The sequence below is a fragment of the Zea mays genome, chromosome 6 (assembly GCF_902167145.1).
Source record: "Zea mays cultivar B73 chromosome 6, Zm-B73-REFERENCE-NAM-5.0, whole genome shotgun sequence".
In the NCBI taxonomy this organism is placed as follows: Eukaryota; Viridiplantae; Streptophyta; class Magnoliopsida; order Poales; family Poaceae; genus Zea; species Zea mays.
In genome coordinates, this window is record NC_050101.1 from 123,889,834 (window position 1) to 123,904,113 (window position 14,280).

Consider the following 14,280-nt stretch of genomic DNA (forward strand, 5'->3'; position numbering starts at 1 on the left):
CTGATCCTGACACGTACATGGTTCGCATTCGGTTTGCCTTCTAAAACCGGGTGTGACAGGCGAACTCGATCCAAGAAGGCGAAGACTGAACGTCCAGGTTATGTGCAGACCGAAGCGCTGATATCTTGGACAAAGAGGTTGCACACACCCGAAGGGCTAAACGCTCGGTGTTAACTCGGCTGAGGAAATGATCGAACACCGGATAAGCAGGGTTATAGGTCATGATAAAGGAGGAGATAGTTAGAATATATAGTGATCACAACTTGTAAAGGGATAACCCTCTGTTCACATATATAAGGCTGAGGGAGTGCCCCTACGAAAATATCTCATCTCATCATGCACTAGTCTTCATCAACCACACCTAAGCATCACCGCAGCTCGCTTGTAATCCGTATACTCCCGAGCAATTCCAATACACAACCCCAATAAGAAGTAGGGTGTTACCAATTCTAGCGGCCCAAACCTATATAAATCCTCATGCAAATCCGATGTGTCCCCGCACGTACCATCGAGTCGCAGTCAACGACGTCGTCCGACCCAAAAGCATCACATGGGTAACCCTGTGGTGCGCAGTCGGGTCACAAACACCGACAAGGTGGCCTAGAGGTATCCATCCTTCCCTCTCTAAATATCATCTGCTCAACAATGGTCAAGTTGAAAGTTCTAAATTAGCTAGTATCTCTAATACCATCAGGGGAACCATCGCCATTGCTAAAAACATAATCCCTGGCAACCTAGGGTGCTTTTATAGACGTTAGGACTTGGTGCGGCTGAACCGAATGCCACCGTTGAGCCATGGCTTTCTATAGTTATTGAAAGTCCAGGGCTTTAGATATATAAACTATATATATATATATATAGGGTGAGTATATTGGGAGCCCAGGGCTTCCAATAGTTAGAGGTAGCCCTGGCCGACCGTCCCTGCGACCTGACTAGACCACGTCGGTGTGCCCACCCACGCCAGACTGTCGGGTGCGCTCCCCGCCATGCACCATGTCAACCCCCCACACGCGTCAGTCAAACTCTCGGTCCAACACCTAACCCCGCGTGGGACGCACACCATAAATTGCGGTTTCTGTTTTTTGTGTAAATAGCGTAAATAGTTCACAAAAATAGTGTAAATAGTTTATAGTGATAGCATAAACCCCTGCCCGGCCATTGGACCACGTCCACACGCCCAGGCGCATGCATGCAGATCCTATTGTTACGGCAGATCGTGTGAGTTTCCATTACATGTGCGCAAATTTTGGATGACATTTTTGTTTCCACTTCATGCGCGCAAAAATTGGATGGCTCCATAAATATTGGATCGCTCCAACAACCAAGCAGCTAGACTCGTTAGAACTAGTTTATGACATATACTGATACTAATTATGCTACACGGTGTAGGTATATACGTAATTCGGTAAAATGCGTAAAAGTCTATTTACGGTTGCATGCACACAAATTTAGAATGACGAGAATGTGCGATGAAAGGAAATGGATTGACATGCATGAAAACAAAAGATCTTATTTAAATGCTTAATTTCCTTCATAAATATAAGATCGCTCCAACGGTCATGCAGTTAGGCTCGCTAGCACCAGTTTATAATATATACATATTCTAATTATGCTACACGGTGTAGATCTTTATGCAATACGGTATACTGCATAAAAATCTGGCATGTAGTTCACTGGTGGTGCATCGCCGCCTCTCGTCTGCCTCGGGAGCGTCGTCTTCGCTTGCGTGCTCGTCTCGGAAGCATCGCCGTTGCTCGGTCATGGGGGAGCGCCGCTGGCGCTTGCCCGACTGCCTTATGAGTGCCACCGCCGATCGCCCGCCTCAGGGCGCCACTGCTCGCCCGCCTCGAGGGAGCCCTGCGCTCGCCCTCGGATCACCGTCACTCGCACGCATGAGGGAACCGCTGCCACCGATAAAACTTAATCCTGGCAGCCCGTGGGTGCTTTTATAGCCGTCCGGACCTAGCGTGATTGAACCAGATGACACGGTTGGACCTAGACTTCGTCTAGTTATTAGAAGCCTAGTGCTCCAAATATATATACACACTAGTGATTCCTAAACTTGTAGCGTTATATTATTTTGGACTTTAAACTCTCAATATGTATACCGAGGTAACCTATATTTATATGGCTGTGTCATCTATGTTTTAAAACTCCTAAAATACACGAGGAGTAGGTCAAAACTATTGGAACGTGTGATGCACTAAAAATAAATTTGTGGATTCACATGACACAAATCATAGAAGTATAGAAACGATAATGTTCATGTTTTGAGATTTAAACGCATTTTTGGAGCTTAGGAACCATAATGATAATGATATAACGCTATAAGTTTAGTAATCCCTAAGGGCATGTTCGCTTAGCCCTTTCCCAGTGGGGATCGCAGCCCAATCCCCGTGGACCTCCGCCGCCTGGAAGGAATCTCGGCCCAAAAGAAAATAGTGTTCGATTAAGCCTCGTATGGGCTGCATCCCGGCTGAGCCCGGCCTTTCCCCGCCACCCCGGCCTTGGAACGGCGCCCGGTCGAAAGGGGGTGGAACATATCCGTCAAGCGCCGTCAAGCGCAGCGTACGTGAAGCAGCACGCGTGGGGCAAGCGAAGGCGGTGGCGGCGACGCGAGATTCTCCTCTCCGGCGTCAATCTCTTCCGGCGGCCACCTTCTCCCCGGTATTCGTATTCCTCTTGTTTTTTCTATCAACTAGGATCTGGTTGCGGACAGAACTGTGCATGCATTAGATCTAGTTGCGGACAGAACTGTGCATGCATTAGATCTGGCTGCCGGCGCGCCGGAGATCCCCAAGCTGGATAAGCTGCATAAGCTGCAGCCGTGGACGCCAGCGGAGCCGGTAGCAAGGCGAAGAAGGGTGCGGCTGGGCGCAAGGCTGGCGGTCCCAGGAAGAAGTCGGTGTCGCGGTCCGTCAAGGCTGAGCTGCAGGTCGGTACGCGCAGCGCGTGGGCACCGACGCCCCCGTCTATCTCGCCGTCGTGCTTGAGTACCTCGCCGCGCCTAGGTGCTGGAGCTCGCCGTCGTGCTTGAGTACATATATCGATAGAGAATACTATTGGTGTTGAGCTGAAGACGAGGATATCATCGTTGTATTGTAGAGATGGGCACGCCCTGCTGCTATCGCTGAAGAGATGGGAGGACGAGCGATACTCCCGTCTCGTTGCTGGTATTCTTGGTCTATACGGATTTTCTTTAAAGCATTGGAGATGGTACACGCGTGCTTGTTACAATCCTACCGTTCCAAGCCATTCTAGATTTTCTTTAAGGCATACAGATTTTGTTACATATTTATATACGGCTTTTGTTATGTACTTTCAGATATGCACTGTATTTTTTATTGTGCACTTGGATAATTAACAAGACCAATTTTATTGACCAACCATAGCTAACAGAAATTAGTAGTGATGTTTATGTGGTGGTACCGACTACAAATCTCATTTGTTTCCAATTTATTTCCAATTAATTGTCTAGATGTATTTCTAACGAAAACCTATTATATTTCTAGATTATCCCTGCACCAGTTCGAGTTGGAGAAGACGAACTTCCACCGTCTTGGGACCCTATACCCTCTCCTTTAGGTACTTGTTATATCCTAAATGTTCTTTATTACATCATGTTCTATTTTTGTTGGTGTTTATTTTCTTTTATGAATTTCTTTTTAGTTAGCAATGGATGTTGCACTAAGAGATCACCTTAGACGTAGGAGAGATGAGGAGGATGATGATATGATGCTGTTTTTTTCCTATGCTACATATATTGGGTTCTAGTTCAAACATAGTAAGGGAGAAGAAGCGAAGGCATACATCAAAGTTAAGTGGCGAAGAACATGTTCATGAGTTGCTTCAAGGTCATTTGAAGAACTGTCGGGTAGCGTTCAGGATGGAGCCTGAAATTTTCAAATCGTTGGCAAGTTATCTTAGAAGGGAGGGGCTGGTTCGTGATACAAGGATTAAGGTCGAGGAAAAGCTAGCATTCTTCTTATACATGCTCAGCCATAATGCCTCGTTTGAAGACCTAATAGAAGAATTTGGGCATAGTGGTGATACATATCATCGTCACATAAAGCATTTCTTTGACGTAGTTGTTCCTACCCTCTCTAAGCAATTCCTGAAGCCACCAAATCCTAATCATGTCCATCAAAAAATTGAAAGGAATCCTAGGTTTTATCCCTACTTCAAGGTGATTACATGGACTATCCTATCATATGTCAATAGTTCTTTTCCTTCCAATGTTTGCAAAATCACATGTAGTTTTTTCTATGCAGAATTGCATTGGCGCAATTGATGGCACTCATGTGCCTATATCGATATCACCAGATAAAGCCGCTCCATTTAGGAATAGGAAGGGAACCCTTACTCAAAATGTAATGGTAGCGTGTGATTTTGATCTCAATGTAACTTTCATATCCACTAGGTGGGAGGGGTCCGCGACGGATGCTAGAGTTCTCAGAGCTGCAATGAACAGTGGCTTTCAAGTGCCCCCGGGGAAGTTTTATTTAGTAGATGGCGGTTATGCCAACACACCATCTTTCCTTGCCCCATATCGCGGAGTCAGGTATCATTTGAAGGAGTATGGGGCAGGTCGCCGAAGACCACAAAACTACAAGGAGATCTTCAATCATCGCCATGCAGTGTTGAGGAATCATATTGAAAGGGCCTTGGGAGTTATAAAGAAACGCTTCCCCATCCTTAAGGTTGCCACGTTTCACAAAATAGAAAACCAAGTGAAGATACCGGTAGCAGCTGTCGTGTTGCACAACATTATTCGGTCTCTCAAAGGAGATGAACAATGGTTAGAAGATCAGGCAGAAAATGTTCAAGGCAATGTTGTTGACCTTCCAGATGGAGATCAAAGCAATGATCAAGGCAGTGAACAAGGCAACAATCTCAGAGACACAATTGCACAACAAATGTGGATTGATTATCAACAACATAGAAGCAATTAGTGATGCATTAGAATATGTTTTAATGTTATTGGGATTGCAATAAGTTCTTAGGAAATGTAGTTTGTACTAGTTATGATGCTTTAATGTTATTCGAATATGCTTTCAGTTATGCTTTAAAAATTATTGTTGTTCACAATTATGCTTTCATGTTCTAATTATGCTCATGTTGTAAGTTACCATGCTTGGAAGGGGGTCTCCAAGATTAAACATGCTTGCAAGGGGGTCTCCTAGATTTAACATGATCTTATCTAAAGGTGCACAAAAGAAAAAATCTCCTATAGCTACTACTTCAAAGACACATGGAGGCTCTCCAAAAGGTATATATGTTGGTTCTTTCTTATGTTGCTTATGTGCTGATTTGCAGGGAAAACAAGAGCAAACTGGAATTCTATGTTAGAGAAGACCCTTGTTGACTTGTTACATGAACACAATACACCTGAATATAAGGGTAACAATGGTTGGACACCCGATGCATGGAACAAGATTGCCAAGGAATTTCAAGAGAGGGAAAGATATGCAGGTTTTTCAAAAGTTCAAATCCAAGAAAAGGAAAAGGAGTTAAAGAGAGATTACAGGATGTTGAAAGATGTGAGGAAACAAAGCGGAGTTTCTTGGGATGAGAAAAGGTGTATGATTCAAGCTGATCCACCGATATGGGACAACATAATCAAAGTAAGTTTATTACCATGTTTCTGTAAACTTGAGATCTTTATTGTGTGTTGTCAGTTCTTAGCTGATCTCACATTTAGTTTCTTACTTTATTTTGCAGTCATTTCCAAGGGCTAAAAAATTCCGCAACAAATCTTTTCCTCTGTTTGAAGCTTTGGGAGAGCTACATGATGGTTAGTTTTCCTTTTACCAGTAACTAAGTTTATTCACTATGCTGTACTATTTCTTGCACTAAAATTTCATTGTATAGGTAATACTGCTGAAGGGACCTACAACTTCACTTCTACTCAACCAAATGGTCCAGATCTCACACAAATTGGATCTGGAGATGTTCCTATCAATGTAGAAGACCGTGAAGATGTGGGAGACCCTTTGGTAGATCACAGACAAAATGAAGTAGAAGACAGAGTGTATGAAGTTGAAGGGGTTGATGTAAATGCTGATAGGCAGGATGAAAGGTCAAAAAGGACTTCTGCTGTTTCAAGGAATGAAGAAGAAAAAGGACCAAAGAGGCCGAAGAAGAGTTCCAACATAGAAGTATTGATGGAGAGGTACCTAGACATTAGAAGCAAACAAGCTGAAGATGAAGCGACACAATTGGCAAGAGAAAGGGAGGCAAGAGGAGGTGATGATTTCTCAATTAAGAATTGCATAGCAGTTCTAAACACATTGGAAGTCACAAAAGAGGAGAAGGTCAAAGCATATAAGGTGTTCAAGGACCCTGACAATCGACAGATATTCTTGAGTGCATGCAATGATGATAGAGAGGCTGCATTGATGTGGTTGAGGGATGAGATGGCTTAGCAGGTATACCTAAGGTTAACTACATATCCTAATTCAATTTTGCATACCTTGCATTATCTCTGTTATATTACTTGTTTGACTACATCACAATCTTCATAGTCATGTTGCCCAGAAGCTCTCAAATTTTCTTGGTATTTCTGTTGGAGCCATTAACATTTTTAAAGCAAGTTGTATTGTTGAGCATGCCAGAAACTGTGATCTAGAGTAATTCCTTGTTAGAAACTGTGATCTAGAGTAATTTCTTGTTCCATTTTGATTTTTATTTCCAGCAATAAAGGCACTGACTACTAGTATTTTGTGCACTGTAGTATTCCATTTTAATATATGGAACTTCAGTCTCCAAACCAAACAGGTAGGGCGCAGTAGGCCGGCCCACACCATGTTTCATTCACCCAGAATTTAACGAGGATAAGGTAGCTAGAGGCCGCATGGCACAATTTCATCCCCGGATTTAAATCTGTGCGTAACTCCAAGCTTTGCCTTGCGGTTGCAGCTCTCCGCATCCTTTTGGGATCCGCCAAGGCACCTTTTTTTTCCTCAAAGGTGCTTGGTTGATCATCATATATTCCTACTGCAGGCCAGGCCAGCACAGCCAGCGCCGTGTTAACTGTAGCCACGGATCTGATTGGCTGTAGCAACATATTATATTTCAGTTTATATTTCAGCCCAGCCTGGTGATCAAGATCATCAGCAAGGCCTTGTTCTGCACATATTATATTTCAGTTTAGAGTACATATATTTACATATATTTCTCTTTCAGTTTAGAGTACATATATTTACATATATTTCTCTTTCTGTCGGTGAGAATCTAATCATTGTTCCCCTTGTAAATTTGCAGGCTTTACATCTCTAGGACACTTTTGGTATTACTATATAAAGTTTTAAACTTAGAAGCCTTTGGCCCAACTTGATGGTAGGCTGTAACCATGCCTAGAACTGTGAGCCATGAGTGATGTCTGCATTTTGTTGGATTGAACCTTGGTCTACTTTTGCTATTACTATATAAAGTTTTAAACACTTTTGCTATTACTATATAAAGTTTTATTAGTGTTAACAGACCATGGGATTATTGTGCTTATTCTAATAATGTCATCTTCATGGTGACGAAAATTGCATGTCAAATACTGTTATATGCTATCTTAGTATGTCTGAGCATGGTCATTTACAATATGATCATGGTCTATTAAATACTATTATATGATCATTTACAATATGAAATGGGGTGATGTCACTAGGTCGTGCTTCCTAATATTACTAGGTGAGTGCCCGTGCGTTGCAACGGGGCCTCTATATTGTAACCTTCAAATACAAGGATTTTCCACTTGCAACGGGGTCAGAAGTTCTAATGTCTAGGAACAATTCAGAAGAGGCAGAAATCAAAAAGCGAATCGAGTCCTTCGGAAGGGCAACAAATTATTGGTTAGGTTGCTTCGTGCTTGTGAAATTAATCGAAATGCAAAGGACATTGACTTGAGAGATGAGACAATAGGAAAGGAGGGAGGCAAGGCAGAGCGTCGAGCGGCCTCATGAACGCCCGATTTAGAGCTCGGTGGACGTTCTCCTCGTGCCAGATCTTCAACTTGTCCACCTGTAAGACAAAATCGAAAATGCTGGACGTCCTCAAAAGAAATGCAACAGGCTTACGATTAAACACCAGGTAGAATGATACACACACGTCTTGTTGCAGTGCAGTTTTGCTGTCACTTCAAAACTGGCTTATGTTCTTCACACCTTGCAATGTCACATTTGCGGAGGACGACTTCATGGATATTGGCGCTATCTTCGAGCTAGGTGGCCTCCTTTTCTCCCTTCTCCATGGCCATGGATAGAGGAAACAACACAATAAAATCGCTCACCCTAAACACATTCCTCTAATCTTCATAAGAACAGATAAGAGTACAATAATAGTATAATATCAAGTATGCAATATATATTTGGTCTCAAAGTACAAGTTCAACCACCTTCTATAATAGGCTAACCAGCTATAAGGATAACAAAATGTAGCATGTGGTAAGTATAAAACTCTCTCTTGCAACTTAATCTTACAGACAGAGGTTCAACACAATATGAAGCTCTTCATTGCCCCATATATTCTAAAAGAATTGCTGAAAAGAAAATGCATATCTTGTTTTGTACAGGTGATCGAAGATTGAGTGTCGCTAACCGTAAAAGGTAGTGCTTTAGTAAAAGAAGCACAACAACACCAATGTTTCTGTAACAAAACATACACACTTTAGCTCCACATTTTCAATGCAAGAAATAAGTAGCCACATATGGCATCATCAGTTCATCACTGCTCATGTGACTCCATTTTGAATGCAGGAAATAGGTAGTCACATGTGACCATATATTCTAGTGGAATGCTAACCTCTATTTTTTTAAAAAAAGGTATTTGAATCTAACACTGACACCTGAATTTACAAAGACCACACGAGCAAAAGCAAGAAAAAAATGTATTTTAGTTGTTGTCAAATAATTGTCGATCCAAATTGCAACTCAACATCCCAAGCGTTGTGGTGGATCAAAGTCTTCCCGTCGTTCCATTATAAGCTAATCAAATAAGCTACATCGAAGTTATGCCTCATCCGATCATTTGCCCACAATACCCAAATGGGGCATTGAAGCATTCACATGGGCATAAACTTCTACTCGGTTCATGGCGTTAACATCACAGTCAACAGGACGTAGCTGAGTTGAAAGGAACAAAAATATCTCCATGAATTGTACTATTTTAGACTAACCTAAAAACAATTGTATAAAAGGGGGGCAACAGAAAAAACATACACAATAGAGCAAGGAGGTGGGTCAGTGTAGAATCTAAAACATTATAGTCAAGGCATGATTAACATCTCTTTCTTATAAAACAAAAAATGTGTAATATTGTATCCATATTCAAAATACCACTTGTAAATGACAAAAGGAGAAACATAAGGATAAAACTGCTAATGAAAAGAATTACCAGCCCTTCAAATTTCTCAAGGCACATACAAAATGAAATGTGACATGGTACTTCTCAATAATGGGACAAAGAAAACAGAACGAGAAGCAACTGGTAAGTAAATCCAGTCGTTGTAGTTAAATTTGCAAATATAGGTTTCATGTTTTGTTACTAATCATGGTAAGTCTAACATAACGCCAAACAAGCCTAAATATTCTCAGCAGCACCGATTGCAAGTTACACATCCTGTCACATTAACCACTTATCCAAAATTAAGGTGATTATTTTCTTCTTAGACATCATAGGTTCGTTTAATGAAAAGACTCCAATAGATTATCAGTCAGATAAGTCTAACCATAGATATTGTTACTAAAATGGCGATCAAAAGCTACTAATACTGTGTTTGACTATCAAATTGCAAGTTACACGTTGCGCAAATAATAATTCACAGGTCGAACAGAGATCGCTACAGTTGAGTACTTTGACGTCGATGTCCTTGAGATTGGTGTGAAGCCACTCGGCTGAAAAATGCCTAGGTTGAAGCTCTTGTCAAGTTCATAATAGGCATGCACCACCTGCCAAGGTTAGCTGAATTCTCAGTACTTGGTTATCTGACATCTGTCCCTTTTGGAAGCAGTCTCCTGGGAGTTTAGTTATTACTTGGCTACCTCTGGTCTTGACAAAGGGCAATTAGAGTTAAATTAATCTGCCACTGTGAATTGGTCTAACAATCTGTGGACAACTACCTTGATGTTTGGACTGTAAGACTACATACCATGTGGGAAGTGGCTCTTAACTTTTGGTCAATATAGTTATTGTCTTCTGAACCATGGGAAGCTAATGCACATACAATTCAGAGTTTCTACATACCTGCATTTGAAAATAGTCTATAAAAAGGCCCATTCATTTTTAAAATGTTGACCTCTTAATCTTTTCTGAAGTTTGTTGTTGAAGTAGAACACGGTAGTGGTAGTACTATTAGTATCTTCTGCACAGAATGACACATGATTTAATTTCTACAAAATGACTGCACTTATTCATGTTTAGGAGTACAGACAGCTACTTGTGATTCTTTAGTACAAAGGGAAATGAATTCACATTCTTTGAGCCAGGTTATTGTAGCCTACAAATTCTATTGGAGAAAGAATTCTCAAACCTGGTAATCATAGGGCAGCGAGCACTGAGCAGGGGGAAAAGGTTTCTAGATGGATAAACATGTTTTTTGGTAGCTAAGATGTTCATTAGGTATGATGACTATTTAAGTTGTCATTGCTAATCTTGAGTTTTATCCTTCGAAACTATGTTTTTCTAAGGCAATTGTTTATGCATCGATCTGCGGTATAGACCAGTGCTGGAAAATAGCCGAACGAAGATGGTCATATCATCTCTAACGAGCTGAGAAGAAAGTGGAGTTACCGAGGTACATCAGCATCATTTGTGTCGACATCAGCACTATCATCTTCATCATGTCCACCTCTGAAAAGTTTTCTAGCAGTTTGCTTGGCGGGGAATTTGCGAGTCCTGGACGTAAGTTGTTTTTAGGACATATATTTAGTACCTCACACAATATGGGATTAAGAGAAAGCAATCCTTCATGACATTCATTATATACCTTAGCAACTTCAAGCACAATACAACCAAGATCCGAATGCTTCCTGACATAATGTCGAACCTCATGTGCTCCATCAAAGTATGAGTTGTTTGTTAACCCAGTAATCTGCCAAGGTAACATGAGTACGCATAAAAATTAGTATACTAGTTTTTTAAAGCTGACTAATAAAATCAGCGGCAGGCAGATGTTTACTACAGTTCTGCTTGTGCGAGAATAATGTCATCTACCAGCACTCTACTCTACCAGCACTGCTACTTAGTTTTGCCCGTTCTCTAGCAGTAATTGATGAGATGTTTCTACCACTGGAGAGAAGTGAAACTGAAGTAAAGGCACAAATTTAAAAGTCTCATTTGTGGCCGCATGTTTTTTCCTTTTGCTGCCGGCCGGACCAACCAAATGAAGCTTCCCATGTTTCTTATTACTTTTATGTGTTCTTCAATCATCTGGTTTGTCACCCTATTCCTTCCCCCTTTTCTGTGTTCTTTTTCATATTCCCGTGCTCAAACATCCAAATAATATGTTCTTTTCATCCGACCATCCGGGCGAGTTTCCCTGTAACATCTGTCCGGCAGGAAGCAGGCATCAAATCCTTGAATCTACGTAATAGTACATTGCATACAGAACATGAAGGTTTTTCTTTTTACTGTTCCGGTGCAGTCATTTGGTCTATGTACATACACATTTGGGCGGCAAATCCTTTTGTCTGTTGAACAAGGCACAGATTAACACTTCACTTGCGCTGCGTCCTCCCGTTGCAGCTAATGGCCCGCGCGAGCCGCAGCACGCAGCACCGGTTGGCCTCCGCGCCCATGCGCAAGGAGTCGTCTCTGGAGAGGCCGTCGACGGCGGTGTCATTGTCATTGTCATCTTGCGCCTCTCGCAGGAGGTCGCCCAGCCTCCTTTGCGGCGGCGGCGGCTTCAGGGGTTCGGCCTTCAGGATCGCCGCCAGCGTCGGTAGATCGCGGGGTCTAGGTGGCGGAGTGTTCCGGCCGCTGGTTCAGGATGCGAACGATCCCACAGGCGTCAGATCTGGACGTGCAGGAGGATATCAATGACGCCGCCGCCGCCGGTCAAGAACCTTGAGATGAAAGTGAAACTGACTTTTTTTGTTGTGGATTCAGTTTACCTCCGTTGACGCTGTAGAAATCATCTTCGCAGTCTGATTCCAACCAGGGGGTGGCTTCAAAGAACGTCTTGTCTCTGCTACTACTACCTGCAAAAAAAAGAAGAAAAAAATTGTCAGACAATTAGGCAACCGACTACTACGTGTGGAAAATGATGGGCACCTAGAACCATGATCACAGTTGCAATCGTGGAAAACTGCGGACAACCGAATCATGATCACAGTTGCAATCTCATGAGGCCGCTCGACACTCTACCTCGCCTCCCTCCTTTCCTATTGTCTCATCTCTCAAGTCAATGTCCTTTGCATTTCGATTAATTTCACAAGCACGAAGCAACCTAACCAATAATTTGTTGCCCTTCCGAAGGACTCGATTCGCCTTTTGATTTCTGCCTCTTCTGAATTGTTCCTAGACATTGGAACTTCTGACCCCGTTGCAAGTGGAAAATCCTTGTATTTGAAGGTTACAATGTAGAGGCCCCGTTGCAACGCACGGGCACTCACCTAGTATATAACGTATAAATACACATGAGATATAACACAGAACTGGTACAGATTTGCAACAAAATCACTGAACAGTGAACATATAACTTGGTCAGTTTGACAGGACAATATGTACTGGGAAATTGCTATGAAAAAGAGAACTATTAAAAATTGTCATCATGGCTAACAACCAGCTTGTAATCAGGATATGGCTGATAAGAATACCAAAATGTAATTAAAAATTGTAAGCAATTATCTTAAGAAAGAATATTGAAACAGAACTCATGGGAGAAACACTCACGGTTACATCACAACAAGGAACAACAATTAAAAAGTGCTCATTCACTACATTGTGCCTGGCATGCCATGGCATGAAGTCAACAATTTAGTCTTTAATTGAAGCATACATCGTGCCACAATAGTAGATTAGAAGACAAGATAAACGAAAAAGTAACTTGTTTGGTAAATTCAACTGTTTGTTGGCAATCAGTTGTCACTTTTATATTTATAGAGTGGCTAGTCTCTCCTTGTGTAATACGAAGTCAAGCCATACAAATGTATACTTTCGTACAACTGTTCAGCTAGAAACCCAATCTCTGAATAGATTACATGTTATTTTCTCCTGAATAGGAAGATGTCCTTTTCTATTCAGCCAAACTTTGCTAAATAAACAACTATAGCATTGTAGTTAATGTCTAATTCTTTCATGACTCCCTCTTTTTATAACTGCATGAATGTATACCAGTCAACACTTACTCTAGGTATTTAGTTCCTCTCGTGCTCCACCTTTCTCTTCATATAAAATATGAATGGAAATTTGAGCTCCTCCATTTTCTCCACGAGAGACTCGGCCTTCTCAATCATCAAAACTTTGGAGTAAGAATTGAGAAGAGCGTGATACCTAAAATAAGTCTTGGAAGTTTCTGGGAGGTCCAAAAAGTACTTCTTGGCAGCAGCGACGCATCTCGATTTAGCAATGAGATCCAGGAGGATTGCTTGATCACTGACAGTAGGATTCATGCCACTTCTCACCATAACTTCAGAAAGCTGCATCAATAAACAAAAGAGAGAAAGGATCCATATGAACTCTGCCAATCAAATTTAGAATAGTCACAAGAAAATAACCAAGTTTCAATATTACTTAATTCTTTCGATCTGAATGTCCGCTTTATGAAGAAAACTGCATGTAAATATAAGGAAACAAGAATATTTCAAATCAAACAGTGATGGGCAATAGATAGCATCTATGATTAAGCAAACAATGGTACGCATCAGTCAACCTGTCCTTAAACTGGCAATCACCAAAAGCTCTTGATACTTCAATACGACCTTGTAATCTTCCATTAGAACCTACAGAACCTCCAACCTTTGTAACAACACAAGGTTAAAAGTACCATTCTGAGATGGCATCCCTGGTCGGATCGCAGGTGAACTGGAGCTTGTCCTCCATGGGTGCGCGGAAGAAGATGAGCCCTGTCTCACGCACCGCGTCGAGGAGCTTCCAAGAACTATCCTGAATAAGATTATATACAAAGTCATTTACATTAAACTAACATTCTTAGATGAGGGAATGAAGAAAATGTGAAATAAAGCATCACTACATTCATTAACAAAAGATAAGCAGGTTCAACAACAAAAGTCAAGCTTCACTGATGTTGCATATAGATTGGTAATTTTTCATGCTCATTGTGCATATGGT

General features: G+C 41.6%; 1 protein-coding gene across 1 annotated transcript; it reads left to right on the forward strand.

The window, feature by feature from the left end:
- The first annotated feature begins 4,065 nt into the window (after positions 1-4,065).
- LOC103629936 (uncharacterized) lies at positions 4,066-6,425 on the forward strand. Its single transcript, XM_023300442.1, has 4 exons — positions 4,066-5,269; positions 5,317-5,624; positions 5,722-5,794; positions 5,872-6,425. The coding sequence occupies exons 1-4, from the start codon at positions 5,131-5,133 to the stop codon at positions 6,423-6,425; spliced, it is 1,074 nt and encodes a 357-aa protein (XP_023156210.1). The 5' UTR covers positions 4,066-5,130.
- The last annotated feature ends 7,855 nt before the right edge of the window (positions 6,426-14,280 follow it).